This window comes from Zophobas morio, unplaced genomic scaffold (genome assembly GCF_036711695.1).
Source record: "Zophobas morio isolate AGI-343-1 ecotype UQ-CSIRO unplaced genomic scaffold, CSIRO_AGI_Zmor_V1 ptg000040l, whole genome shotgun sequence".
Taxonomy (NCBI): Eukaryota; Metazoa; Arthropoda; class Insecta; order Coleoptera; family Tenebrionidae; genus Zophobas; species Zophobas morio.
In genome coordinates this window covers 4,966,002-4,992,272 of record NW_026972145.1, presented here as the reverse complement: position 1 = coordinate 4,992,272, position 26,271 = coordinate 4,966,002, and the positions used below count along the sequence as shown (strand labels likewise).

At 32.4% G+C, this 26,271-nt stretch overlaps 4 protein-coding genes and 2 long non-coding RNA genes across 9 annotated transcripts in view; 3 read left to right on the top strand and 3 right to left on the bottom strand.

Annotated features, from left to right (window-relative positions):
* Nucleotides 1-26,271, top strand: part of LOC135140660 (zinc finger protein 142-like) — a 47,617-nt gene that overhangs the window by 19,481 nt on the left and 1,865 nt on the right. Inside the window, exons 1-5 of one of the 4 annotated variants that reach the window (XM_064071300.1) lie at nucleotides 21,026-21,126; nucleotides 21,180-21,275; nucleotides 21,747-21,845; nucleotides 21,903-21,935; nucleotides 26,197-26,260. The exons of 1 other annotated variant lie outside the window; for it this stretch is intronic. Coding sequence is in view for 1 of the 3 variants with exons in the window: in XM_064071299.1 (XP_063927369.1) it covers nucleotides 26,176-26,260 (85 nt within the window). In the remaining 2 variants the exon portion in view is untranslated. Of the gene's footprint in view, nucleotides 1-21,025; nucleotides 21,127-21,179; nucleotides 21,276-21,746; nucleotides 21,846-21,902; nucleotides 21,936-23,400; nucleotides 23,458-26,175; nucleotides 26,261-26,271 lie in introns of those variants that run through there. 2 more of the 4 variants (XM_064071299.1, XM_064071301.1) reach the window with 2 other exon arrangements.
* LOC135140662 (zinc finger protein 142-like) lies at nucleotides 6,975-9,011 on the top strand. The gene is made up of 2 exons (XM_064071304.1): nucleotides 6,975-7,066; nucleotides 7,114-9,011. Exon 2 carries the CDS (start codon nucleotides 7,123-7,125, stop codon nucleotides 8,827-8,829), a length of 1,707 nt encoding a protein of 568 aa, XP_063927374.1. The 5' UTR covers nucleotides 6,975-7,066; nucleotides 7,114-7,122; the 3' UTR covers nucleotides 8,830-9,011.
* Nucleotides 14,825-16,949, bottom strand: LOC135140664 (zinc finger protein 142-like). Its single transcript, XM_064071306.1, has 2 exons — nucleotides 16,671-16,949; nucleotides 14,825-16,623 (listed from the first exon to the last, which is right to left on the bottom strand). The coding sequence occupies exon 2, from the start codon at nucleotides 16,612-16,614 to the stop codon at nucleotides 14,935-14,937; it is 1,680 nt and encodes a 559-aa protein (XP_063927376.1). The 5' UTR covers nucleotides 16,615-16,623; nucleotides 16,671-16,949; the 3' UTR covers nucleotides 14,825-14,934.
* LOC135140658 (uncharacterized) lies at nucleotides 17,335-18,824 on the bottom strand. The gene is made up of 3 exons (XR_010282278.1): nucleotides 18,415-18,824; nucleotides 17,883-18,368; nucleotides 17,335-17,577 (listed from the first exon to the last, which is right to left on the bottom strand). It is a non-coding gene; the product is annotated as an uncharacterized LOC135140658 (long non-coding RNA).
* Nucleotides 19,066-21,166, bottom strand: LOC135140663 (zinc finger protein 142-like). The gene is made up of 2 exons (XM_064071305.1): nucleotides 21,056-21,166; nucleotides 19,066-21,008 (listed from the first exon to the last, which is right to left on the bottom strand). The coding sequence occupies exon 2, from the start codon at nucleotides 20,997-20,999 to the stop codon at nucleotides 19,302-19,304; it is 1,698 nt and encodes a 565-aa protein (XP_063927375.1). The 5' UTR covers nucleotides 21,000-21,008; nucleotides 21,056-21,166; the 3' UTR covers nucleotides 19,066-19,301.
* LOC135140674 (uncharacterized) lies at nucleotides 23,477-24,741 on the top strand. Its single transcript, XR_010282281.1, has 3 exons — nucleotides 23,477-23,738; nucleotides 23,794-24,023; nucleotides 24,079-24,741. It is a non-coding gene; the product is annotated as an uncharacterized LOC135140674 (long non-coding RNA).

The window sequence follows — 26,271 nt, the reverse complement described above, 5'->3', positions numbered from 1 at the left end:
CACCCTGTATATGCAAATCGAAAAAATTTGAATGGAATGACAAATTACAAGAAGAGACTCACCATATTTTGTACATTTTAGATATGATTTATTCAGCAAAATTTTGTGGTGACGTCATAAATTTTTTAGGGGGGACGACCAAATACGTTTTGATCAAAAATTTACCATGCTTATGATAATTTTAAAATATCTTCAAGATTTCGAAACATTTGGTTTTGTAGTTCCTGAGTAAATCAGTAAAATAAATTTACGCTTTCATTTATTTTCTTGAATCACCCTGTATATGCAAATCCAAAAAATATGAATGGAGTGATAGATCACAAGTACAGACTCATCATATTTTGTACATTTTAGATATGATTTATTCCACAAACTTTTGAGCTGACGTCATCAAGTTTTTGGAGGGGATAAGCAAATATATTTTGACTAAACATTTATTATGCTCTTTATAACCTTAAAACATCTGCAACATTTCAAAGCATTCTGGTTAGCAGATTAAAAATTAAATTTCAAAATGTTGTTTTATAATTTTGATTTTTTTTCCAAAAATCTGGACGTTTCGGGTGAAAAGTCGATTCAGAGTTGTAAACTACATGTGTAGGACTGTGTTATTTTATACAATTGAAAACCCATTTACTATGTACAATTTTGAAGTGACGTCATCGCATTAGTGGTGAGGATGATTAGACAAATTTTGGTTAGCGTTTTACCATCTACATGATATTCTTAATATAAGTACAAAATTTCACAACAATCGGTCGAGTACTTTCGGAGATTATCTGTCTAATAAAAATCCGGGACAACAGACGGACAGACGGACAGACGGACGGACAGACGGACAGACGGACAGACGGACAGACAGACGGAAATGGGAGACCTATTTCTTCGTCTTCTAGGGGTCATGAAAGATCGAGAAAACGTAAAAGTAGAGAGTCGGCCGACGGACTCGATTACAATACTTCCTTTGCTTACGCTCGGGAAGTAAAAATGTAATAATATTTTTAACGACGCGTTTTAGTTTCGACAAATTGACACTAGATTTACCAGAATATTACAAGCTGCTTACTGTTTCCTTCACTTTAATTCAGATCACACGAATTACAGTTCTTCGTCTGAGAACTTGTTTGATCTACAGACCAGAGAGCGCACTTAGGCCAATGTCGACTCTAAGCGTTCGGAAGCGATTTGATTTATAACCCATGATCCGTAATCTGATACACATACTAACCGGTTTCGACCATAATTTTTTGCTGTTTCAACTTTCGAATTCTCAGTTTTTCGAAATTTTAGTTTGGGGACTTTTCAAGTTTACTCCTATTTATTATTTAATTTTTAATTTCTCAATTTTTCAATTTCTCGGTTTTCAGTTTTTCTCTTCAATTTTACGATTTTTAAATATTTCGATTTTTCAATTTTTGACTTTTATAAACTCTTTATTTGTCGATTTTTCAATTAATTGATTTTTCAGGTTTTTTGGTTTTTCAATTTTTCTATTTTTTCAGGTTTCGATTTTTCAACTTCACTTTTTTTATTTTTCGATTTCTCAATTTTTCAATTTTTTAATTTCTCAGTTTTTCAACATTTCAGTTTTAGGATTTTTCAGTTTACTTATTATTCAATTTTTCGAACTTACGACTTTGCAGATTTTTGATTTTTCAATTTTTCGATTCTCTAGATTCTCAGTTTTTGGATATTTCAGTTTTGGGATTTTTCAGTTTTTCGATTCGTCAGTTTTTCTTTCATTTTTCAGTTTTTCGAAATTTCAGTTTTGGGATTTTTCAATATTTCTGTTCTTTCTGTTTCTTTTCCATTTTTGACTTCTGGATTTTTCCATGTATCGACTTTTCAGTTTTTCGATTTTTAAATTTTAGATTTCTCAATTTTTTTGTATTTTAATTTTTCAATATTTAAAATTTTAGATTTTTCTATTTCTCGATTTTTCATTTTAGCTCTTCCATATTTCAATTTTTCGAATGTTTCGATTTCTTAATCTTTTGATTTTTCGACTATCCGGTTTTAGATTTTCTGTTTATCAATTGTCATTTTGTCAAATTTTCGATTTTTTAATTTTTCAAATTTGACTTTTATAAACTCTCAATTTTTCGATTTTTCAATTAATCGATGTTTTGATTTTCCCATTTCTTGACATTCGAGTGTTTCGATTTTCCTGTTATTCAATTCTTTAATTTTTTGATTTTTCAGGTTTTTGATTTTTCAATTTTTCGATTTTTTAAGGTTTCTATTTTTCGACTTCACTTTTTTGATTGTTCGATTTTTCAGTTTTTAGATATTTCAGTTTTAGGATTTTTCAATATTTCAATTCTTCGGTTTTTCTATTTTTGACTTCTGGATTTTTCGATGTGTTTTACTTTTTCGATTTTTAAGTTTTTGGATTTTTAAATTTTAGATTGTTCCATCTTTTGATATTTTAGTTTTTCAATATTTCTTAGTCTTTCCATTTTTCGACTTCCTGGTTTTAGATGTTCCGTTTTTCAATGTTTCGATTTGTTAATTTTTCATTCTCGATTTATCGAGATTTGATTGTTCAGGTTTTCGATTTATCAGTTTTTCAGTTTTTTATTTTGGCCTATTTCGGTTTTTTCCAGTTTTCCATTTTTTCGTTTTTTACTTCCCGAGCGTAAGCAAAGGAAGTATTGTAATCGAGTCCGTCGGCCGACTCTCTACTTTTACGTTGTCTCGATCTTTCATGACCCCTAGAAGACGAAGAAATAGGTCTCCCATTTCCGTCTGTCTGTCCGTCTGTCCGTCTGTCCGTCTGTCCGTCCGTCTGTCCGTCTGTCCGTCTGTTGTCCCGGATTTTTATTAGACAGATAATCTCCAAAAGTACTCGACCGATTGTTGTGAAATTTTGTACATATATTAAGAATATCATGTAGATGGTAAAACGCTAACCAAAATTTGTCGAATCATCCCCACCACTAAAGCGATGACGTCACTTCAAAATTGTACATAGTAAATGGGTTTTCAATTGTATAAAATAACATAGTCCTACACATGTAGTTTACAACTCTGAATCGACTTTTCACCCGAAACGTCCAGATTTTTGGAAAAAAAATCAAAATTATAAAACAACATTTTGAAATTTAATTTTTAATCTGCTAACCAGAATGCTTTGAAATGTTGCAGATGTTTTAAGGCTATACAGAGCATCATAAATCTTTAGTCAAAAAATATTTGCTTATCCCCTCCAAAAACTTGATGACGTCAGCTCAAAAGTTTGTGGAATAAATCATATCTAAAATGTACAAAATATGATGAGTCTGTACTTGTGATCTATCACTCCATTCATATTTTTTGGATTTGCATATACAGGGTGACTCAAAAAAATTAATGAATGCGTAAACTCTGAAATCTTGCAGATGTTTTAAGGCTATAAAGAGCATCATAAATCTTTAGTCAAAAAATATTTGCTTATCCCCTCCAAAAACTTGATGACGTCAGCTCAAAAGTTTGTGGAATAAATCATATCTAAAATGTACAAAATATGATGAGTCTGTACTTGTGATCTATCACTCCATTCATATTTTTTGGATTTGCATATACAGGGTGACTCAAAAAAATTAATGAATGCGTAAATATATTTTATTGATTTAATCAGGAACTACAAAACCGAATGCTCTGAAATCTTGCAGATGTTTTAAGGTCATAAAGAGCATAATAAATGTTTAGTCAAAATATATTTGCTTATCCCCTCCAAAAACTTGATGACGTCAGCTCGAAAGTTTGCCGAATAAATCATATCTAAAATGTACAAAATATGATGAGCCTGTACTTGTCATTTATCACTCCATTCATATTTTTTGGATTTGCATATACAGAGTGACTCAAAAAAATTAATGAATGCGAAAATATATTTTATTGATTTAATCAGGAACTACAAAACGGAATGCTCTGACATCTTGCAGATGTTTTAAGGTTATAAAGAGCATAATAAATGTTTAGTCAAAATATATTTGCTTATCCCCTCCAAAAACTTGATGACGTCAGCTCGAAAATTTGCCGAATAAATCATATCTAAAGTGCACAAAATATGATCAGTCTGTACTTGTGATCTATCACTCCATTCATATTTTTTGGATTTGCATATACAGGGTGATTCAAGAAAATAAATGAAAGCGTAAATTTATTTTACTGATTTACTCAGGAACTACAAAACCGAATGCTTCGAAATCTTGAAGATATTTTAAAATTATCATAAGCATGGTAAATTTTTTATCAAAATGTATTTGGTCGTCCCCCCTAAAAAATTTATGACGTCACCCCAAAATTTTGCTGAAAAAATGCCATCTTCAATGTGTAAAGTATGATGAGTCCATACTTGTGATTTATCACTGCATTAAAATTTTTAATATTTGCTTATACAGGGTGTCTGAAAAAAATTAATGACGGGGTGAATTGATTTTGCAAAACTGAATACTTAGAAATCTTGACGTTTTGAAGTTATTGTAAGCGTGGTAACTGTTTAATCAAAATGTATCTCTTTATCAACCAACCCCAAAAAAAATTCATTACGTCTTCTCACAATTTTGCTGAATAAAGTATATGATCTGACTATACTTGTAAAATTTTTGATATTTGCTTATACAGGGTGTCTGAAAAAAATTAATGACGGAGTGAATTGATTTTGCAAAACTGAATACTTAGAAATCTTGACGTTTTGAAGTTATTGTAAGCGTGGTAACTGTTTAATCAAAATGTATCTCTTCATCAACCCCAAAAAAAATTCTTTACGTCTTCTCAGAATTTTGCTGAATAAAGTATATGATCTGACTATACTTGTAAAATTTTTGATATTTGCTTATACAGGGTGTCTGAAAAAAATTAATGACGGAGTGAATTGATTTTGCAAAACTGAATACTTAGAAATCTTGACGTTTTGAAGTTATTGTAAGCATGGTAACTGTTTAATCAAAATGTATCTCTTTATCAACCCCAAAAAAAATTTATTACGTCTTCTCACAATTTTACTGAATAAAGTATATGATCTGACTACACTTGTAACTAATCATTGCATTCAAATTTTTTAACTTGCTTATACAGGGTGACTCAAAAAAAGAAATGAATCAGTCACTTTATTTTAGTGAATAAATCAAGAATTGCTAAACTGAATATTTTGAAATCTTGCAGATGGTTAAAATTGATTGTGAGCATGGTAAATTGTTAATGAAAATATATCTGTTTATTCCCCCGAAAAAATTCATGACGTCATCTACAATTTTTGCCAAAAAAGTTTAACTCAAAATGTGCAAAATATGATGAGTTTTAACATAAGCAACTGTGGCCTGTGGTTTAGTGGAGGTGGAGTGTGCAGTGCAATTAGAAGTTCCGGTAACAGATCCCGGCACTTCCAACTTTTTCGCCCATCAAATCAAGAACAGCACTTCCGATTTTCGCAACAATAATGTTATAATATTTATTTATTTGTTATTGTGTGTTCGTGAATAAGCACCATAAATAGCAAATGTTGAAATTTTTTCGGAAGAATATCTCTTAATCATTTTATATATTGTCAATACATGATTAACTTCGACTGTTAATGTTTATACATCGAGAGAAGCAGAGAAAAAGTACATATGCATTTGCTTCAGTTACGCCACTGACCGTGTCATTTCTTTATCGCACGTTGAGACATAGTTTATATAAACAAACTCCCAGCCATAGCAAAAAGCGGAAGTTGGAAACGACGAGCGGCGCGGGGGGAATCACTTGTTTGGGTGGCGAGACGAAACAGTTGCGATTGCGAAATGCGAAGCCAATTCGAAAAAAAGGTAAGTTGAAAAGATTGTGCTAAACAAAAGCAAAGAATGATGGAGTGACGTCCAACGTGTTCTGAGAGCGAGGGAAGTACTGTCTAAACCCTTTAGACCAATTTTTTTATTTTTCCGCTCTTCCAATTTTTCAACTTTTAACTTTTTGTTTGTCGATTTCTCTATTTTTCAATTTTCCGACTTCATCACTTTTCGATTTCTCGTTCTTTTGATCATTCAATCTCTCAATTTTTCAATTTTTGGAATTTTAAGTTTTTTGATTTCTCGATTTATCGAGATTTGGATTTTCCGTTATTTTGATTGTCAATTTATAAATTGTTCAATTTTTAACTTTTCGATTTTTCGATTTTGGCCTATTTCGGTTTGTCAATTCTTCGACTTTTCGACTCCATGATTTCTTGATCTTTTGATTTTTCGATTTCTCGGTTTTTGATTTTCCAGTTTTTCGATGTTTCGATTTTTCAGTTATCCGACTTTTTAAATTTGGGAGTTTCGATTTCTCAATTTTTCGTTATTCGATTTTTAAATTTTAGATTTTTGAATTTTACATTTTTTCGATTTTCTGATGTTTCATTTTTCGATTTTCATTTCTTCGATATTTCGATTTTTCAATGTTTCGGTTTGACGATTTTTTAGGGTTCCGATTTTTCGATTATTAGATTTCTCGATTTTTCAAATTTTCGATTATTTTAATTTTTCATTTTTTTTTTCTCATTGTCAATATCATACAGTGTATTGAAAACAACCACAAAAATTGTCACTAAAAACATTTAAAAATTCATACAAAATTGAACACAGTATTTCCAACACATTTTCCCGAAAAAAATCCATTGGGTTATCACGATTTCAACAATATTCTTAGTTTAAGACGTTTCACCTAGTCTTTATAAAAACCGACTAAACAACTATTTCCCGCAGAAATTATAGTCCAAACCAACCAAATCGCTTCTGAACGCTTAGAGTCGACATTGGCCTGAGCGCGCTCTGGTCTATAGATCAAACAAGTTCTCAGGCGACAAGTTGTAGTGAAACAAGTTTTTTTTATTGGCATCGACTATTTAAAATTGTCGCTTTCCTTTGGCGGTTGAGGACTCCAATATCTCAGCATGTTCTGTGATGGAATGTGTACGGCATGCTCCATCTATACTTATATTATATCTTTGGTTGTGACCAAAAGATCTTAGGTTAGAATTTTGGCATTTTCGAAAGTCTCCTTAACATAGGGTCAAATATCACAGAGGATAATTTCCAGCAACACCACTTTAACAAGATTTAAGGTAACTAAAATTGCAACAGCTTCCGTAGTGTAATAAAATGATTTTAGGTGGCCACAATGTCGACTTTGGAATATTCGAAAGCACTCGTTTCTCGGACAAGATCTTCATGGAAAAATGTCCACAACTGTAAACTGTGCCCCTATTTTACAACATCGATTTTGTGTATGTTGAACCACGTGAGGCGACACCGTTCATCTCTGGAAAAATTTACATGCTCCAGTGCCAAAATTGAAGCGTATTATTGTAAAGACTGCGATTTTAAAACCGATCTAACGATTCTGTTCAAACAACACATTAACATACATCATGGCCTTAAAAGTGAATCTAGAGAAGTTTTGTCAATCGAGGACTTCAGCATACAAAACTACGTTTGCGAAAAATGCGCCTTCAAAACGAATTTCTTGATAAAGTGGCGTCAACATACTTCTACATGCACGGAAAGGAAAGAAAATATTCAAAATCTGAGTTCTCCGAGCCAGAATGTCACGTACAAAGAAAATGTTGAATGGCACAAGTGCGAAAAATGTTCTTTCAAAACTAAATTGAAAAGATGTTTAAAAAACCACATGAATAACGTACACTCGCGAACAGAAGACGTTAAATGGCACGAATGCAAGAAGTGTTCATTCAAATCTAAATATAAAGAATCTTTAAAGAACCACTTCAATGCGAAACATGTAGGGGAAGAAAAAATTAAGTGGCACGAATGCGAAAAGTGCCCGTTCAAAACTAAACATCGCTCGTCTTTAAGATCTCACGTGATTAGTCAACATTTGAGTGAAGAAGTTAAGTGGTTCGAATGTGCGAACTGTTTGTATAAAACAAGAAAAGAAAATAATTTAAAAGTGCATATAAGTGCTCGCCATCCAGATATCGAATCACTTCAGTGTGAATCATGTCCATGTAAGGTTAAGGTAGGTCATTTAAAAGAGCGTATATACAACCACCATTCCGATTGTATGCGGTACAAGTGTGAACAGGCTGCTGAATTGCACATGTGCGAAAAATGCCCTTTCAAAACTAGATCAAAAATATATTTAAAACGGCACATCAATTACGTACACTCGCGGGCAGAAGACGTTAAATGGTACGAATGCAAGGAGTGTCCATTCAAATCGAAATATAAGGAATATTTAAAGAGCCACTTCAGTTTGAAACATATAGACGAAGAAAAAATTGAATGGCACGAATGCGAAAAATGTCCATTCAAAACTAAACATCGCTCGGCTTTAAGTTATCACGTGATTAGTCAACATTCGAGTGAAGAACAAGTTAAGTGGTACGAATGTGGGAACTGTTCGTATAAAACTAAAAGAAAACATATTTTAAAACTGCATTTAAGTGCACTTCAGCTTTCCGCTTGTAAGCGGTACAAATGTGAACAGGATGCTGAATGGCACAAGTGCGAAAAATGTCCTTTCAAAACTAAATCAAATAAGAATTTAAAAAGCCACATGTATTACGAACACTCGCAGGCAGACGTCAAATGGTACGAATGCAAGCAGTGTCCATTCAAATCTAAGTATAAGGAATCTTTAGACAAGCACTTCAATGCGAAACATGAAATGGAAGAAAAAATTAAGTGGTACGAATGCAAAAAGTGCCCGTTCAAAACTAAATATCGTTCGACTTTAAATTATCACGTGGTTTGTCAACATTTGAGTGATGAAGAAGTTAAGTGGTACGAATGTGCAAACTGTTCGTATAAAACTAAAAGAAAAGATAATTTAAGACAACATATAAGTGCTCGCCATTCAAAATAAAATCTCTTTGGCATTCCGATTGTAAGCGGTACAAATGTGAACAGGATGCTCAATGACACAAGTGCGAACAATGTCCTTTCAAAACTAGATCAAAAAAGAATTTAAAAAAGCAGGCAGAAGACGTTAAGTGGTACGAATATTAAGACATTGAATTGTACTAATGTGAAAATTGTGCATTTAAAACCAAAAATAAATACATTTAAAAAAAACACAAATTTATTTCATTTAGGAGACGTTAAATGGTACGAATGGAACCCTACGTTTACTTATTTTTGGAGAGGTTGGTATGAATCAGAACAATCGTCATTGTCATAAAAATCAAGGTTGTCCTTGTGAAACATTGATTTTATGATTTCACACCATGGAAATCAAGGTTTATAATTTCACAGTTAAATATTGGCGCCGTTTGGCAGTTTTATAATTTCGTGGTTTAAATTTGTTAATTTTAACAAAAAGCACATTTTGCCACTAAAAATCTTCATATTACAGTTAATTAAATCTAATTTGGTGGAAACACAAATACTTTTACGACTCCCCAAATAAACTGGTAACTTGTAAACAATTTTGCGAAAACAACTCCTTCGGAGGGGTCTTTACTTATAAAAGATCGAAAGATCCAAAAAAGACCAGAGTCCTCTAGCCAGTTGCCTGTTTAGTGTGTGTTTGTGTTGTGACACAAAGGGGTAAGTGTTAAAATCTCCAAAAATGTGTACGATTTCATAAAATGTTTAAACTTTTGTTTTTATTAATATTTTTAAAGTTCAGTTTAATTTTGATGATAAATCGCCCTTTGTATTCTCGATTGGATAACGTTTTGAGATTTATACCTAATTTCAAAGATTAATTTGCATTGAAATTATTAGTTAAACAGTTATATTGTTTGATGAACGCTGATCACGCAACTACTATAATGTTCCGTACCAAATTTTTGAATTTTAACCAAATTTTGAGTTATGTTACAAAATTTGAGTTATATTGCAAATTTTGAGTTATGTTACCAAATTTTGAGTTACGGTACCAATTTTGAATTTTGTTATATATTTGTTTTAGATTTTTTTTAAATGTTTGTTTTTTTTGTTGAAACTCCTTTACAAGTCGATTTTTATATATTTATACATTCTACTAAAATATTTTCTATCAAAAAATTATTCAAAATTTTTTTATTAATCTGTCATTTTATATATAAATCAATACACAAAACTGACAAGATTTAGATTCTCATCACTTCACTAATCACCTATTTATCTGAACAATCATATTTATTTAAATTTAATTGTTTGATACTCTTTTCCGCACCCCTTATGAGGTAGAGTATTATAGGCACGTTTTTTACGTGATATGTCCAGTAAACCTATTCCAACATTACTATTTATTCCTGTGTGTGTTTATACTGGAAGGACAAAAGATTTATATGAACTACACATGACGCGAATGCAAATAAAAAATTTTAATTGTCCAATTTTTACTTCCCGAGCGTAAGCAAAGGAAGTATTGTAATCGAGTCCGTCGGCCGACTCTCTACTTTTACGTTTTTTCGATCTTTCATGACCCCTAGAAGACGAAGAAATAGGTCTCCCATTTCCGTCCGTCCGTCTGTCCGTCCGTCTGTCCGTCCGTCTGTCCGTCCGTCTGTCCGTCCGTCTGTCCGTCCGTCTGTCCGTCCGTCTGTCCGTCTGTCCGTCTGTCCGTCTGTTGTCCCGGATTTTTATTAGACAGATAATCTCCGAAAGTACTCGACCGATTGTTGTGAAATTTTGTACTTATATTAAGAATATCATGTAGATGGTAAAACGCTAACCAAAATTTGTCTAATCATCCCCACCACTAATGCGATGACGTCACTTCAAAATTGTACATGGTAAATGGGTTTTCAATTGTATAAAATAACATAGTCCTACACATGTAGTTTACAACTCTGAATCGACTTTTCACCCGAAACGTCCAGATTTTTGGAAAAAAAAATCAAAATTATAAAACAACATTTTGAAATTTAATTTTTAATCTGCTAACCAGAATGCTTTGAAATGTTGCAGATGTTTTAAGGCTATAAAGAGCATCATAAATCTTTAGTCAAAAAATATTTGCTTATCCCCTCCAAAAACTTGATGACGTCAGCTCAAAAGTTTGTGGAATAAATCATATCTAAAATGTACAAAATATGATGAGTCTGTACTTGTGATCTATCACTCCATTCATATTTTTTGGATTTGCATATACAGGGTGACTCAAAAAAATTAATGAATGCGTAAATATATTTTATTGATTTAATCAGGAACTACAAAACCGAATGCTCTGAAATCTTGCAGATGTTTTAAGGTCATAAAGAGCATAATAAATGTTTAGTCAAAATATGTTTGCTTATCCCCTCCAAAAACTTGATGACGTCAGCTCGAAAGTTTGCCGAATAAATCATATCTAAAATGTACAAAATATGATGAGCCTGTACTTGTCATTTATCACTCCATTCATATTTTTTGGTTTGCATATACAGAGTGACTAAAAAAAATTAATGAATGCGTAAATATATTTTATTGATTTAATCAGGAACTACAAAACGGAATGCTCTGACATCTTGCAGATGTTTTAAGGTTATAAAGGGCATAATAAATGTTTAGTCAAAATATATTTGCTTATCCCCTCCAAAAACTTGATGACGTCAGCTCGAAAATTTGCCGAATAAATCATATCTAAAATGTACAAAATATGATCAGTCTGTACTTGTGATCTATCACTCCATTCATATTTTTTGGATTTGCATATACAGGGTGATTCAAGAAAATAAATGAAAGCGTAAATTTATTTTACTGATTTACTCAGGAACTACAAAACCGAATGCTTCGAAATCTTGAAGATATTTTAAAATTATCATAAGCATGGTAAGTTTTTGATCAAAACGTATTTGGTCGTCCCCCCTAAAAAATTTATGACGTCACCACAAAATTTTGCTGAATAAATCCTATCTAAAATGTACAAAATATGGTGAGTCTCTTCTTGTGATTTATCATTCCATTCAATTTTTTTCGATTTGCATATACAGGGTGACTCAAAAAAATTAATGAATGCGTAAATTTATTTTATTGATTTAATCAGGAACTACAAAACCGAATGCTTTGAAATCTTGCAGATGTTTTAAGGTTATAAAGAGCATAATAAATTTTTAGTCAAAATATATTTGGTTATCTTCTACAAAAAACTGATGACGTCAGCTCAAAAGTTTGCCGAATAAATCGTATCTAAAATGTACAAAATATGATGAGTCTGTACTTGTGATTTATCATTCCATTCATATTTTTGGATTTGCATATGCAGGGTGACTCAAAAAAATTAATGAAGGCGTGAATTTATTTTATCGATTTAATCAGGAATTACAAAACCGAATGCTTTGAAATCGTGGGAATATTTTAAAGTTATTATAAGCATGGTAAACTTTTGTTCAAAATGTATTTGTTCATCCCTCCTAAAAAAATTGATGACGTCACCCTTACATTTTGCTGAATAAATCCTATCTAAAATGCAAAAAATATGATGAGTTTGTACTTGCGATTTATCATTCCATTCATATTTTTTAGATTTTCTTAAGAAGTGGTTCAAAAAAATTATAGAAGTCAATTTATTTTATTGATTAAATTAAAGGCAACACTTATTATTAGTATTACACCCCAACCAACCCAATTTGGTAGACACAAAATTTGTTAAAGGAAAAACTCGGTTGAAACATAAGGATAGCACGCTTATTTACATCGACTTTAACATTACAGACCTGCATTTGTTTTATGCGTTCACTTGGTTCCGCGAATGTGAAATAGACATGTTTATAATCAGCCAATTGTGAATTTCACCGTCAAGAATTAAAATAAAACCCAATGTTTTATATAATAAGCGGAAGTCGAAGCAATAAAACCGACGGTCGTTTTGTTTACAGTTTCTCTGTTTGGCTCTCACGTATGCTGTTACGCCTGTCATCTTAAATTAAGAATGTTTATACATACACGATTTTCAGTTGCCTCTGATACGTAGGTATACGTGAGTAAATTGTTTCGTTATTTTATTGATTATTACAAATCAATATTCAAAACGACCCAATTCATTTTCCCGAAAATTTGAAAATATAATAATTTTATTCTTAGTATTACACTACATCTATCCCAACTGATATACGTGTCCTTGCAAAAATGTTGATGACGTCATCGCAATTTTTTTTTAAATTCCCACTACAAAAATGTAATGAGAAAAAAAACACAATAGGCATGCAGTCGTCAAGTTTCCGACAGCGAGGGAAGTACTGTCTAAACTCTTTAGACCAATTTTTTTTACATATTTTTAGTCACAATTTTGGTAGTTATTTTTTTAGTTTTATTTTTCGCAATAATAAATAGTCCAAACATGAAAAAATTAAAAAAATTAAAATTGGAAAATCTAAAATTTGGAAATCGAGAAATTGAACAATCGTATAACTGAAAAATCGAAACATCGAAAAACTGGAAAATCGAAAAAGTAAAAAAAAATGGAAAATCAGAAATTTAATGAATTCCGAAAATTGAAAAACTGAAATATGCATAGAAAAACTGAAAACTCGAGAAATCGAAAAATCTAGAATTTTAAAAATTGAAAAATTAAAATATCGAAAAGTTGAAAAATTGCGAAATCGTATCAGTGAAACATCGAACAATCGAAAAATCGAAAAATAAAAAAATGGAGAAATTGAAAATTTGAAGAATGGAAAAATTGAAAATGTCAAAAATTAAAATACTGAAAAATTGAAACATCAAAAGTTGAAAAATCGAAAAACCGAAAAATCTCAATAATGTACATATTTATAAACCACAAGTTCAGGATTATGCTACAAAAAAATTGGTAACGTCATCTCAAAATTTTGCTGAATAAATTCTACTAAAAAAGTGCAAAATATGATGAGTTTTTACTTGTAATTTAACATTGCATTAATATTTTTTTAGATTTGCTTATATACCTAGGTGGCTCAAAAAATTAATGAATGAGTCAATTTATTCTATTGATTAAATCAGTCTCGACTCACTCCATTTTCCCAGAAATTTTTGGAATACGGTTATTTTTAGTCTAATCCACATTGATTTACGTGTCCTTGCAAAATGTTGGTGATTTCATTACAAAATTGTGTACCTAAAGTAAAAATTTAACTCGAAAATGCTGGATATGTTTCATTGTATTTTAGGTGCGAGGGAAGTTCTGGCGAAACAACTTTCCACCAATTTGTTTTGCTGTTATACTTGAACATAAACAGTTTATTTTATAATTTTTAAAACATTATAAAAAAAATAAAAAGTTGTGTTAGACCATGGTACAAGGAGACATGGTATAGGCATCCGATGTACCAATTTAAAAATGGTCTGCGCATCCATTTGTGACGTTAGGTGGCATCAACGACCTTGTGATTCTTGTGAGCTTCGCTAGGGAAGTCTAGGGAATTTCAGCTTGAGTTGTCATTGCTCTGTCCAATACGTCAATTAGTTGTCGGATAACGAATTGTATTTTAAATTTCGCGCTAATTTCACCCCACTTGACGTCACACCCGATGCGTATGCCTATACCATGTCTCCTTCTACCATGTGTTAGACTGAACCTTGTGGGTTTCTCAATCTATTTTCCGCAGCATTTTAAACTTTCAACTCAATTTCTTTCAAAATACATACAAATGGATTTCGATGGTTATTTCCCTGTACCCTTCATTTGAAAATAAATAGGCTTATCTGGTGTTGTTTACCGATTTGCATTTTATGAGGGACTCCCTACAGTGACCATAATCTTTCCTCTCTTGGGTCGCTACCTGCCGTGGATCGGTACTTTGGGTTGCATAATTACAAAAAATAATTCTTCTCACTGAAACCGATTTTGCGGGCGACGACTGGGAACCCTTAAAGATACTGTGTCAAAGCGATCAAGTGTGATCTTCAAGCAAGTAAATGCGTGAAATTATATGTCATAAAGTTTCATTTTATTAAAGTTATATACATAGCTTAATGCTACTACAGCAAAATTATACAAAATTAAATCCTACGCATGTATTTTTTTGTGCTTATAAAAAACTGACCGATTTTTAACTCTATAAGAACAATGTTCGCATTTGTATCATTTAGCATCCGCTTCATCCAAATGGCGGCTATTTTTATGAATCGTTACATATCTACTGCATTTCGCCTTATATGGGCAATATTCGCACTGAAATGATTTGATTTCTGAATGGCGAACAGTTATATGCTCTTTCAAATGATCTTTCCTTTTACTTTTATACGAGCAGTTCGTACATTCGTACCACTTAACTTCTTCTTCATCCAGATGTTGAGAAATCACGTGATATTTTAAAGTCGATGCGAGTTTAGTTTTGAAAGGGCACTTTTCGCATTCGTGCCATTTAACGTCTTCTGCCCGCAAGTGTAAGTTCTTCATGTGCTTTTTTAAATTCTTTTTTGATCTAGTTTTGAAATGACATTTTTCGCACTTGTGCCATTCAGCATCCTGTTCACATTTGAACCGCTCACGATCGGAATGCTGAAGTGATTTGATATCTGAATGACGAGCACTTATATGCAGTCTTAAATTATTTCTTCTTTTAGTTTTATACAAACAGTTCTCACATTCGTACCACGTAACTTCTTCTTCGCTCAAATGTTGACATATCACGTGATACCTTAAAGTCGAGCGATGTTGAGTTTTGAACGGGCACTTTTCGCATTCGTGCCACTTACTTTTTTCCTTGTCTAGATGTTTTACATTGAAGTGGTTGTTTAAAGATTCCTTATACTTGGATTTGAATGGACACTCCTTGCATTCGTACCATTTAACGTCTTCTGCCTGCGAGTGTACGTTACTCATGTGGTTTATTAAATATTTTTTTGATCTAGTTTTGACAGGACATTTTTCGCACTGGAGCCATTGAGCATCCTGTTCACATTTGTACTGCTTACGATCGGCTTGCTGAAGTAATTTGCTAGTTGAATGGCGAGCACTTATATGCACTTTTAAATTAGTTCTTCTTTTAGTTTTATACAAACACTTTGCACATTTGAACCACTTAACTTCTTCTTCACTCAAATGTTGACAAATCACGTGATATCTTAATGTCGAGGAGTGTTTACTTTTGAACGGGCACTTTTCGCATTCATGCCATTCAATTTTTTCTTCCTCTACATGTTTCACATTGTAGTGGCTCTTTAAAGATGTCTTATACTTAGATTTGAATGGACACTCTTTGCATTGGAACCATTTAACGTCTTCTGCCCGCGAGTGTAAGTTATACATGTGTTTTTTAAAACTTTGTTTGAATTCAGTTTTGAAAGAACATTTTTCGCACTGGAGCCATTCAATATTTTCTTCGTATGTAACATTCTGGCTGGGAGAACTCAGACTTTGAATATTTCCTTTCCTTTCCGTGCATGTTGAAGTATGTTGAACACAATTTATCAAGGAATTTGTTTCGAAGGCGCATCTTTCACAAACGTAGTTTTGTATGGTGAAGTCCTCGATCGACAGATCCTCTCTAGATTCACTCTTAAGGCCATGATGTTTGTTAATGTGTTGTTTGAACGGAATCGTTAGATCCGTTTTAAAATCGCAGTCTTTACAATAATACGCTTCGATTTTGGCTTCAGAGCATGCAAATTTTTCCAAAGATGAGCGATGTCCTCGCACGTGGTTCACCATACATAAAATCGATGTTGTAAAATAGGGGCACAGTTTACAGTTGTGGACGTTTTTCCACGATGATCTTCCCCGTGCAACGAGTGCTTTCGAATATTCCAAAGTCGACATTGTGGTCACCTAAAATCGTTTTACTACACTACGGAAGCTGTTGCAATTTTAGTTACCTTAAATTTTGTTAAAGTAGGGTTAATGAAAATTATCCTTGTGGTAGTTAACACTACTGTAAGTCTAAAACGGCAGAGTTCTAACCTAAGATTTTTACGTTCTCAACCAAAGATATTGAATATACACCTTCCATGCTGTCAAAAATGTGTGAAAACATTACCCCGGAGAGTGGAGTGAGGGAGGAGAGGTTTATTGCACCTCAGTCCAGTGCTTGACGAGTTTAAATTTATAATTAGTAATAAAAATGGGACATTCATATTTTCCCGATATCCACCGATTATCAATTTCTACAAACGTCAGCTGTTAAACACAGAATATCAGTATACCATACAGTAGAGACAGCTCGTCAAATATTGGAACAACGTGTCCTTACCCAACCGTTTTTAGTAGGCGGGATTTTTGAAACGAAGTGGAATATTGATTGCCTAAATTACAAATACAGCTCGTCCGTAAAATAATGTTAATGGAACTGATATCATAAACATCGGATGAATATTAATAAACTGAGACCAATTTTTGGAGTGTGGTATGAAGACTACGAAGAAAATACCATTTTGAATGATAAAAAAAAATTGTGGTTATATTTATTTTATTCATTAATAAAAGTCTATCACTTTGCCAAGTTAATTTCATCATAAACACATCAACTACCTCTATTTTGTCAATGCCTTCAATTTTCGCCAAGTATGAACCGTTTGAAGAGTCAGAAAGTGAACGCTGTTGTTTTCATCTTCCCTGGGAAAAGTACTTTGATGTTTTTGGTTGAATTTTTGTTGTTAGTTAAATTAGTGAAGTGATTCTGAGAACCTTTTCATAGTAACATGGACTGCAGTGGTAGACCACCTCGTGATTGCAGGCACAATGAAAAAACCTGCTTCAGGGGCTTCTTTAAATTTCCCTTGGAATCTGTAAGATAAGGAATATAAAGAAGTATATTATTCTATAATCAATAAAAAATTATTTGGTATGCAATTTTTACAGCACAGTGAAAATGCCAATAGTTGTAATGATTTAGGATCTATTTTACTAGCAATTGAATCTAAAGATGGTAACCACTGTCAAATTATTAATACAGTTTTAAGCTGAACAATTTTTGCACATAAATCTGTTGACGTAAATATGACACACTACAGACATCTGGACATAAGCAAACAAAATTCTTTAAGTTATGTCTGTGGATACTTAATGAAGAAATGCTTGCTGAAATATACCTGTGAAACATGTAGTTATTTTGCCGTTGCACGTAATGTCATCATATATGATAAACTTCTCTGTCACTTTAACGCCTTTGATGATGATCCACCATTTTGGTAATCCTAAAGCTGGCCATTCACGTTCCAACGCCGCAGTACACACACATGTTACGACCTTGCAGTTAAAAATTTGCGATAGTGATGACAACATGTCCGACGAAATGACGAAAATGTACTTTTATAGCTGCTCTCACGGTTTGAATAACATACACTGTCAAGTCATGTCCACACATGATCAAATTTCCATCCAATACAACACGATTGTACTGCTGCAGACAGACTTGTTCAGCAACCGTCCACATCCAACCGATTTGCTTGATCGCATACACAGACGTTCAAAAACACTTCGATTTCGTCGTATCCAACACAATTGTACTGCGGCGTTGGAACGTGAGTGGCGGGCTTAAGATGCTACATGAAGCATTCACCATTTATGTTGCAGCCCTAGAAAAACGATTTGCTTCACTGTTTTCTACCAACTCAATTTTACCTTCATGTGGCCGATGTATAAAAGTAGCCCTCGTAACTGTGTCCATACGAGCATACCACAACCCTGTGCCCTGTGTACAGTTTCCACAAGATTATTTATTGTATTTATTTGTTCGAACGCGCATTTTCTATTCAGTAAAAATAATCAATCACACTTACAATATTAAATATCAAACACCTAAAATGTCAAATTTGACGCACGATGTTGACATGGTGGTAAATTTTATTTAGTAACAAGGTTTGCCACTACAGTTTCAAGCCAAAATTCAAGGTCATGTCCTTATCCAACGGTCGATTATTGTTGTTCTGGTCCGTTACGTGTATTTCTTATGGGGCTTTCAAAAGCTGTCCTTACTGTATAGTATTCTGTGTCTGAACGCATCCTGCCATTTTCCAAAAACACAACGTAAGGTTCCATTTTGTTAGACGATGACAGCCAAGGGCAAATTTTGAATTTTTCGCGGGCTTCCAATTTTTTTTCCACAAGTCAATTTAAGGCGGTATGTTTGGGTTATCACAACATGCCCTTTCAAATTCTTTTTCGTACTTCTTTAAAGAGAAACTTTACTTAGTTCTGAAGGGACACTCTTTGCATTCGTACAATTTAACGTCTACTAAATGAAATAAATTTGTTTTTTTTTTAAATATATTTATTTTTGGTTTTACAATTGCACAATTTTCACATTAGTACAATTCAAAGTCTTAATATTTGTACCACTTCATTTTCTTTTTCATCCAAATGTTGAGAAATCACGTGCCATTTAACGTCTTCTGCCTGCTTTTTTAAATTCTTTTTTGATCTAGTTTTGAAAGGACATTTTTCGCACTTGTGTCATTGAGCATCCTGTTCACATTTGTACAGCTTAGAATCGGAATGCCAAAGTGATTTTATTTCGAATGGCGAGCACTGATATGCTCTTTTAAAATATCTTTTCTTTTAGTTTTATACGAACAGTTCGCACATTCGTACCACTTAACTTCTTCATCACTCAAATGTTGACAAATCACGTGATAATTTAAAGTCGAGCGATATTTACTTTTGAACGGGCACTTTTCGCATTCGTACCACTTAATTTTTCCTTCCCCTTCATGTTTCGCATTGAAGTGCTTCTCTAAAGATTGCTTATACTTAGATTTGAATGGACACCCCTTGCATTCGTACCATTTAACGTCTGCCCGCGAGTGTTCGTAATACATGTGGCGTTTTAAATTCTTATTTGATCTGGTTTTGAAAGCACATTTTTCGCACTTGTGCCATTCAGCATCCTGTTCACATTTGTACCGCTTACAATCGGAATGCTGAAGTGCACTTACATGCAGTTTTAAATTATTTTTTCTTTTAGTTTTATACGAACAGTTCCCACATTCGCACCACTTAACTTGTTCTTCACTCGAATGTTGACTAATCACGTGATAATTTAAAGTCAAGCGATATTTACTTTTGTATGGGCACTTTTCGCATTTGTGCCATTTAATTTTTTCTTCCCCTACATGTTTCGCATTGAAGTGCTTGTCTAAAGATTCCTTATACTTAGATTTGAATGGACACTCCTTGCATTCGTACCATTTAACGTCTTCTGTCCGCGAGTGTACGTTTTTCATGTGCCTTTTTAAATACTTTTGTGATATAGTTTTGAAAGGACATTTTTCACACTTGTGCCATTCAGCAGCGTGTTCACATTTGTATATGGAATGGTGGTTGTATATACGCTCCTTTAAATGACCTACCTTAACCTTACATGGACATGATTCACACTGAAGTGATTCGATATCTGGATGGCGAGCACTTATATGCAGTTTTAAATTATTTTCTCTTCTAGTTTTATACAAACAGTTCGCACATTCGAACCACTTAAATTCTTCACTCAAATGTTGACTAATCACGTGAGATCTTAAAGACGTGCGATGTTTAGTTTTGAACGGGCACTTTTCGCATTCGTGCCACTTAATTTTTTCTTCCCCCACATGTTTCGCATTGAAGTGGCTGTTTAAAGATTCCTTATACTTAGATTTGAATGGACACTTCTTGCATTCGTGCCATTTAACGTCTTCTGCCCGAGAGTGTACGTTACTCATGTGGTTTTTTAAACTATTTTTCAATTTAGTTTTGAAAGAACATTTTTCACACTTGTGCCATTCAACATTTTCTTTGTACGTGACATTCTGGCTCGAAGAACTCAGATTTTGAAGATTTTCTTTCCTTTCCGTGCATGCAGAAGTATGTTGACGCCACTTTATCAAGAAATTTGTTTCGAAAGCGCATTTTTCGCAAACGTAGTTTTGGATGCTGAAGTCCTTGATTGACAAATCCTCTCTAGATTCACTCTTAAAGCCATGATGTTTGATAATGTGTTGTTTAAACAGAATCGTTAGATACGTATTAAAATCGCAGTCTTTACAATAATACACTTCGATTTTGGCATTAGAGCATGTAAATTTTCCCAGAGATAGGCGATGTCGCCTCACGTGGTTCACCATACACAAAACTGATGTCGTAAAATAGGGACACAGTTTACAGTTGTGAACGTTTTTCCACGAAGATCTTCCCTGTGCAACGAGTGCTTCCGAATATTCCAAAATTGACATCGTGGCCACCTAAAATCGTTTTATTACACTACGTAAGCTGTTGCAATTTTAGTTACCTTAAATTTTGTTAAAGTGGTGTCGCTGGAAATTATCTCTGAAATTATCCTCTGTGATATTTGACACTATGGTAAGGGCACTTTCCAAAACGCCAGAATTCTAACCTAAGATTTTTTCGTCTAGGGGACAGGTATTTCGGAATTATTACCAACGTGGAACAGGAACAAGTTGTTACCAGTTGGAAATTAAATCAGCTGCGAAAGCGAAACGTAACGATAAGTGAATATCGTTTTTGGCTATTTTGTGAAATTATTAAATTTGAACAATTAATTAATACTTTTATTGTAAAGTAGGAGTATAATATAAAAATTTATAAATGAACACAAACTGCAAATTATAAATAAAAAGTTTATACATATTTGAATAAAATAAACATATAAAATAATAATACAATAAATAATAATATAAGCAGAAAGGTAAAAAATTGAGAATTATTTGAAATAAAGAATTTTATTTAATAAAGGCACTGCGGTATTTGGATGCAGTCATACAATAATTTATATATTCAAGAATTAATATATTTTTTAATTTAGTTTTTTCCAATAAAATAGTAAACTAAGAAATTAGATAACAGCAACAAGAAACAACATATTAACGTCAATTTTCTCATAGAGGCTACGTTGGTTATAAATAAAAATTATTAAATCTTTATATTAAATAAAAACAATCTTAAGTATTTATCAATTTCAGATTCCGAAGGCAAAATCAGAAGACCAAAATCGTAACGTAACGCTAACTAGTACGTAAAGAAAAAAAAACAGTTTTATCTGTGGTAGAGCCGCATAGTAGGTAGGTATACGGGATGAAAGTGTTCTTCCTAGGAAACGCAATAACAAATTGTTCCAGAATCACTGTTATTTGGAACTGTTCCTGAAAAAAGTAAGAATTCCCCATCCCTATTTTCGTCACAACCAAAGATATAATATAAGTATAGATAGAGCAGCTAAAACCAGGAAGTCGAAAAATCGAAAGATTAAGAAATACTCAAGGTTTCTTAATAGTAATCACTATAAAGGGACCTTGAGAAATACTAAAAAATTAAAATAACAAAAGATTTAAAAATCCAAAATTGAAAAATCGAAAAAGTAAAAAGGTAGACATATCGAAAAATCCAGAAGTCAAAAATAGAAAAGCCGAAGAATTGAAATATTGCAAAATCCTAAAATTGAAATATCTAAAAAATGAAAAATCGAAAAATCGAAAAAGTGAAGTCGAAAAATAGGAACCTTAAAAAATCGAAAAATTGAAAAATCAAAAACCTGAAAAATCGAAAAATTGAGAGTTTATAAAAGTCAAATTTGAAAAATTAAAAAATCGAAAATTTGACAAAATGACAATTGAAAAACAGAAAATCTAAAACCGGGAAGTCGAAAAATCGATAAATTAAGAAATCAAAACAATTGAAAAATTCGAAAACTTGGAAAAAATTGAAATATCGAAGAACTGAAATGAAAAGCGACACATCGAAAAATCCAGGAGTCAAAAATCGAAAAGTCGAAGAATCAAAATATTAAAAAATCCCAAAACTGAGATATCGAAAAACTGAAAAATGAAAGAAAAACTGAAAAATGGGAAAACCTGAAAAATCCGAAAACTGAAAACCTAAAAAGTCAAAAAATTGAGCAATCGAAAAATCCATAAAGTGAAGTCGAAAAATCGAAACTTTAAAAAACTAAAAAATGGAAAATCAAAAACCTGAAAAATAGAAAAATTAAAGAATTGAACAGGAATATCGAAGCCCTCGAAAGTCAAGAAATGGGAAAATCAGATCATCGATTAATTGAAAAATCGAAAAATTAACAGTTTATAAATGTCAAATTTGAAAAATTGAAAAAGCGAAAATTTGAAAAAACAACAATTGAAAAACAGAAAATCTAAAACCGGAAAGTCGAAAAATCGAAAGATTAAGAAATCGAAACATTTGAAAAATTGAAATATGGAAGAGCTAAAATGAAAAATCGAGAAATAGAAAAATTAAAAATTTTAAATATTGAAAAATTAAAATACAAAATAATTCAGAAATCTAAAATTTAAAAATCGAAAAAGTAAAAAGTCGACACATCGAAAAATGCAAAAGTCAAAAATGGAAAAGTCGTAGAACAGAAATATTGAAAAATCCCAAAACTGAAATATCGAAAAACTGAAATATCGAAAAACTGAAAAATGAAAGAAAAACTGACGAATCGAAAAACTGAAAAATCCCAAAACTGAAATATCCAAAAACTGAGAATCTAAAGAATCGAAAAATTGAAAAATCAAAAATCTGCAAAATCGTAAGATCGAAAAATTGAATAACAAGCAAGGTTAGTTAATAGAGAACAGGTTACCACATAAACGAGTCTGTGGGCAAAATCGCTTACGGGGGAGGAGAGGTGTCAGCCCCATGTGACGTCAAAATGAGGTTGGTATTACTTGGGAATTTTTAGTAACTTGTAATTTTGAGTTGGTGTGACCGATCAGCTGATGCCTTTAATATGTACGATCTGTACCGCTAATTCTGACGTTTGGTGTTAGTACTGCGACTCGTGTAACCCTATTTTGCCTTGTGTTTTATGTACCACTAAGTATTTGCTCTGCGTAATTTGTAGTTTGCTAGTATACTACAATCAAAAGATTTGTTGATTTATAATCATGCCAGGACATTATTGTGCAGTGAAAAATTGTACAAACAATTCTGTGAAAGTAAGTACAAATATTTAAATTTTACGTAAATTGGTTTTGAAATAAATATTTACAGAATAGAAGTCTAAATTTGGAAAATGTAGATCCATGTCTAAGTTTCCACTCTTTTCCGCAAAACGCTAACGTTCGAAAAATGTGGGAAAAATATTGTCAGCAAGATGATGAATGGCAGTCAAAGAAAACTTCTAGAATATGTTCAATTCATTTTGAAGAATTGAACATATGAAATGAGATATAAAAATGAAGTTCTTAAAGGCCCACTCCGACAGCGACTCAAAGCAAATGGTATATACTAGAACCAAGCAAATTTATCATAGTACAACATATATCTATATTTTAGCAATCCCCAGCAAACCATTGGTTTTTACTCCACCCTTGAATGTGGTTGATTCATGTAATCCACCAGAGACCGAAGAAGTGCATCAAGCAAAAGTAGTTTATTTAGAAGCAGAAATAAAAAATCTCCAAACGCAAATTACAACACTCACTGATGAGAAACTTCAACAGCAGCAATATATTTCGTATTTAGAGAAGAAAATAAAAGATTTGGAACAAGGATTTACAAATCGGAAACAAATAATTAATGTTGGAGAATTATCAAAAATGTTTTCTCCATCATTAACGGAAAATCAAATTAATTTATTACTTAAAAGGAAAGCAAAAGTCAGATGGACAAGTGATGAAATATCTAAAGCTGTGTTGATCATGATTATTCATTGCCACCATGGGTGAGCCATGTTTCATATGGTGGTTTAACTGAACCCTCAGATCTGCTGAAGCAGGAGTGTCGATTATTGAATCATAGGTTTAAAGTAATAAATAGAAACAAAAAATTTCGTTTTAAGAAAAAAATTGTTACTCGGATGACCAATTTGTTAAAAAATATGGTGGAGCTCCCAGAAGAAATCACAAGGGCTTTTTTAAAACAGAGAACTTTAATTAGAATTAAATATTTAAATAATAAATCTGAAAATAAACAAAAGTATAAAAAATTTAAAAAATTTGCTAAAACTGTTTGATGTATGTAAATAAAAATTATTATAAAATTTTATGTATTTTTACTTACCAGTAGTGTTAATGTTTAGTAGTAATATTTTCACAAGTTTAATATTACAGTGAATTAAAGTGGTGTTTGCCTAACAAAAAAAAAATTAAATTTATTTGTGTTTAACCTAAAATGAAATGTTTTGATATATTACTAGAAAAGAAAAAGTAAACCAGTAAATGCAGATTTTCAGATTTTTTGCATACAAAAATCAGTTAATAGTGTCGCATTTGTTATTTTCAAGTTCTACTGGCAGCAAAACATTTTTCTTGAGGTTTATTAAATTGTTCTTTACACAGGATTGAAATTTGCGAAGTAGAAGCGGTCACTTGATTAAAAGTTTCCGTTTTTAGTGCGTTACTCGAGTATTTAAAACGGGCAATTTTCGCGCCATTTGAGAGCACCTTGTGACGTATCAATATGGCGTCCCAATGTGACAACCTTATCTATTAAATGACTTTGAATAACAAGTAAATTGAAAAATGTGCGCTGTGGTCTGTAGATCAGACAAGTTCTCAGACGACGAACTGTAATTCGTGTGACCTGAATTAGACTGAAGAAAACAGTAAACAGCTTGTAATATTCTGGTAAATCTAGTGTCAATTTGTCGAAACTAAAACACGTCGTTAAAAATATTATTACATTTTTTCTAGTTAATTTTATTCCTAGTTAGAAACGAACATTGTTGCCAACATAAGTCGAGGAGTCCTCAACCGTCATTTAATTTAAACTATTTCGCTTCTCTATGTTCTCTGGTGAAACTTTATGACATATAATTTCATAAATTTACTTGCTTGCAAGGTTAGTTAATAGAGAATCTATTAAATGACTTTGACTTGCTTGAAGATCACACCTGATCACTTTGACACTATATTAGATTCTTATTGTGATTAACATTTTTCGAAAACTTTTTGTTCAGGACAGTGAAAACCTTTCAATTCTTCTTCAACTTTAGTTTAAATGGCCTTTGCTATGTCGTAGGTGGAACCATTTGTGTATTCTTTTGTGTACCTTCAGAGTAGAACATTATAAGTTAAAGGACGCGTCGTGGCGCGTCTGGAACAATTCACTCATTGTTAATAAGTAAATTTTGTGTAGGGTGTTTCATTGGAGAGGTTGGTAGAAAACTCAAACTGTTTGACTTTTAATAGCTGACGTTTGTCGAAATTGATAATCGGTGGATATCGGGAAAATATTAATGTCCATTTTTTATTACTAGTTATAATTTAAATTCGTCAGGCACTGGACTGCGGTGCAATAAACCTCTCCTGCCTCACTCCACTCTCCGGGGTGATGTTTTCACACATTTTTGACAGCATGGAAGGTGTACATACGGCATGCTCCATCTATACTTATATTCAATATCTTTGGTTGAGAACGTAAAAATCTTAGGTTAGAACTCTGCCGTTTTAGACTTGCCGTAGTGTTAACTATCACACGGATAATTTTCATTAACCCTACTTTAACAAAATTTAAGGTAACTAATAT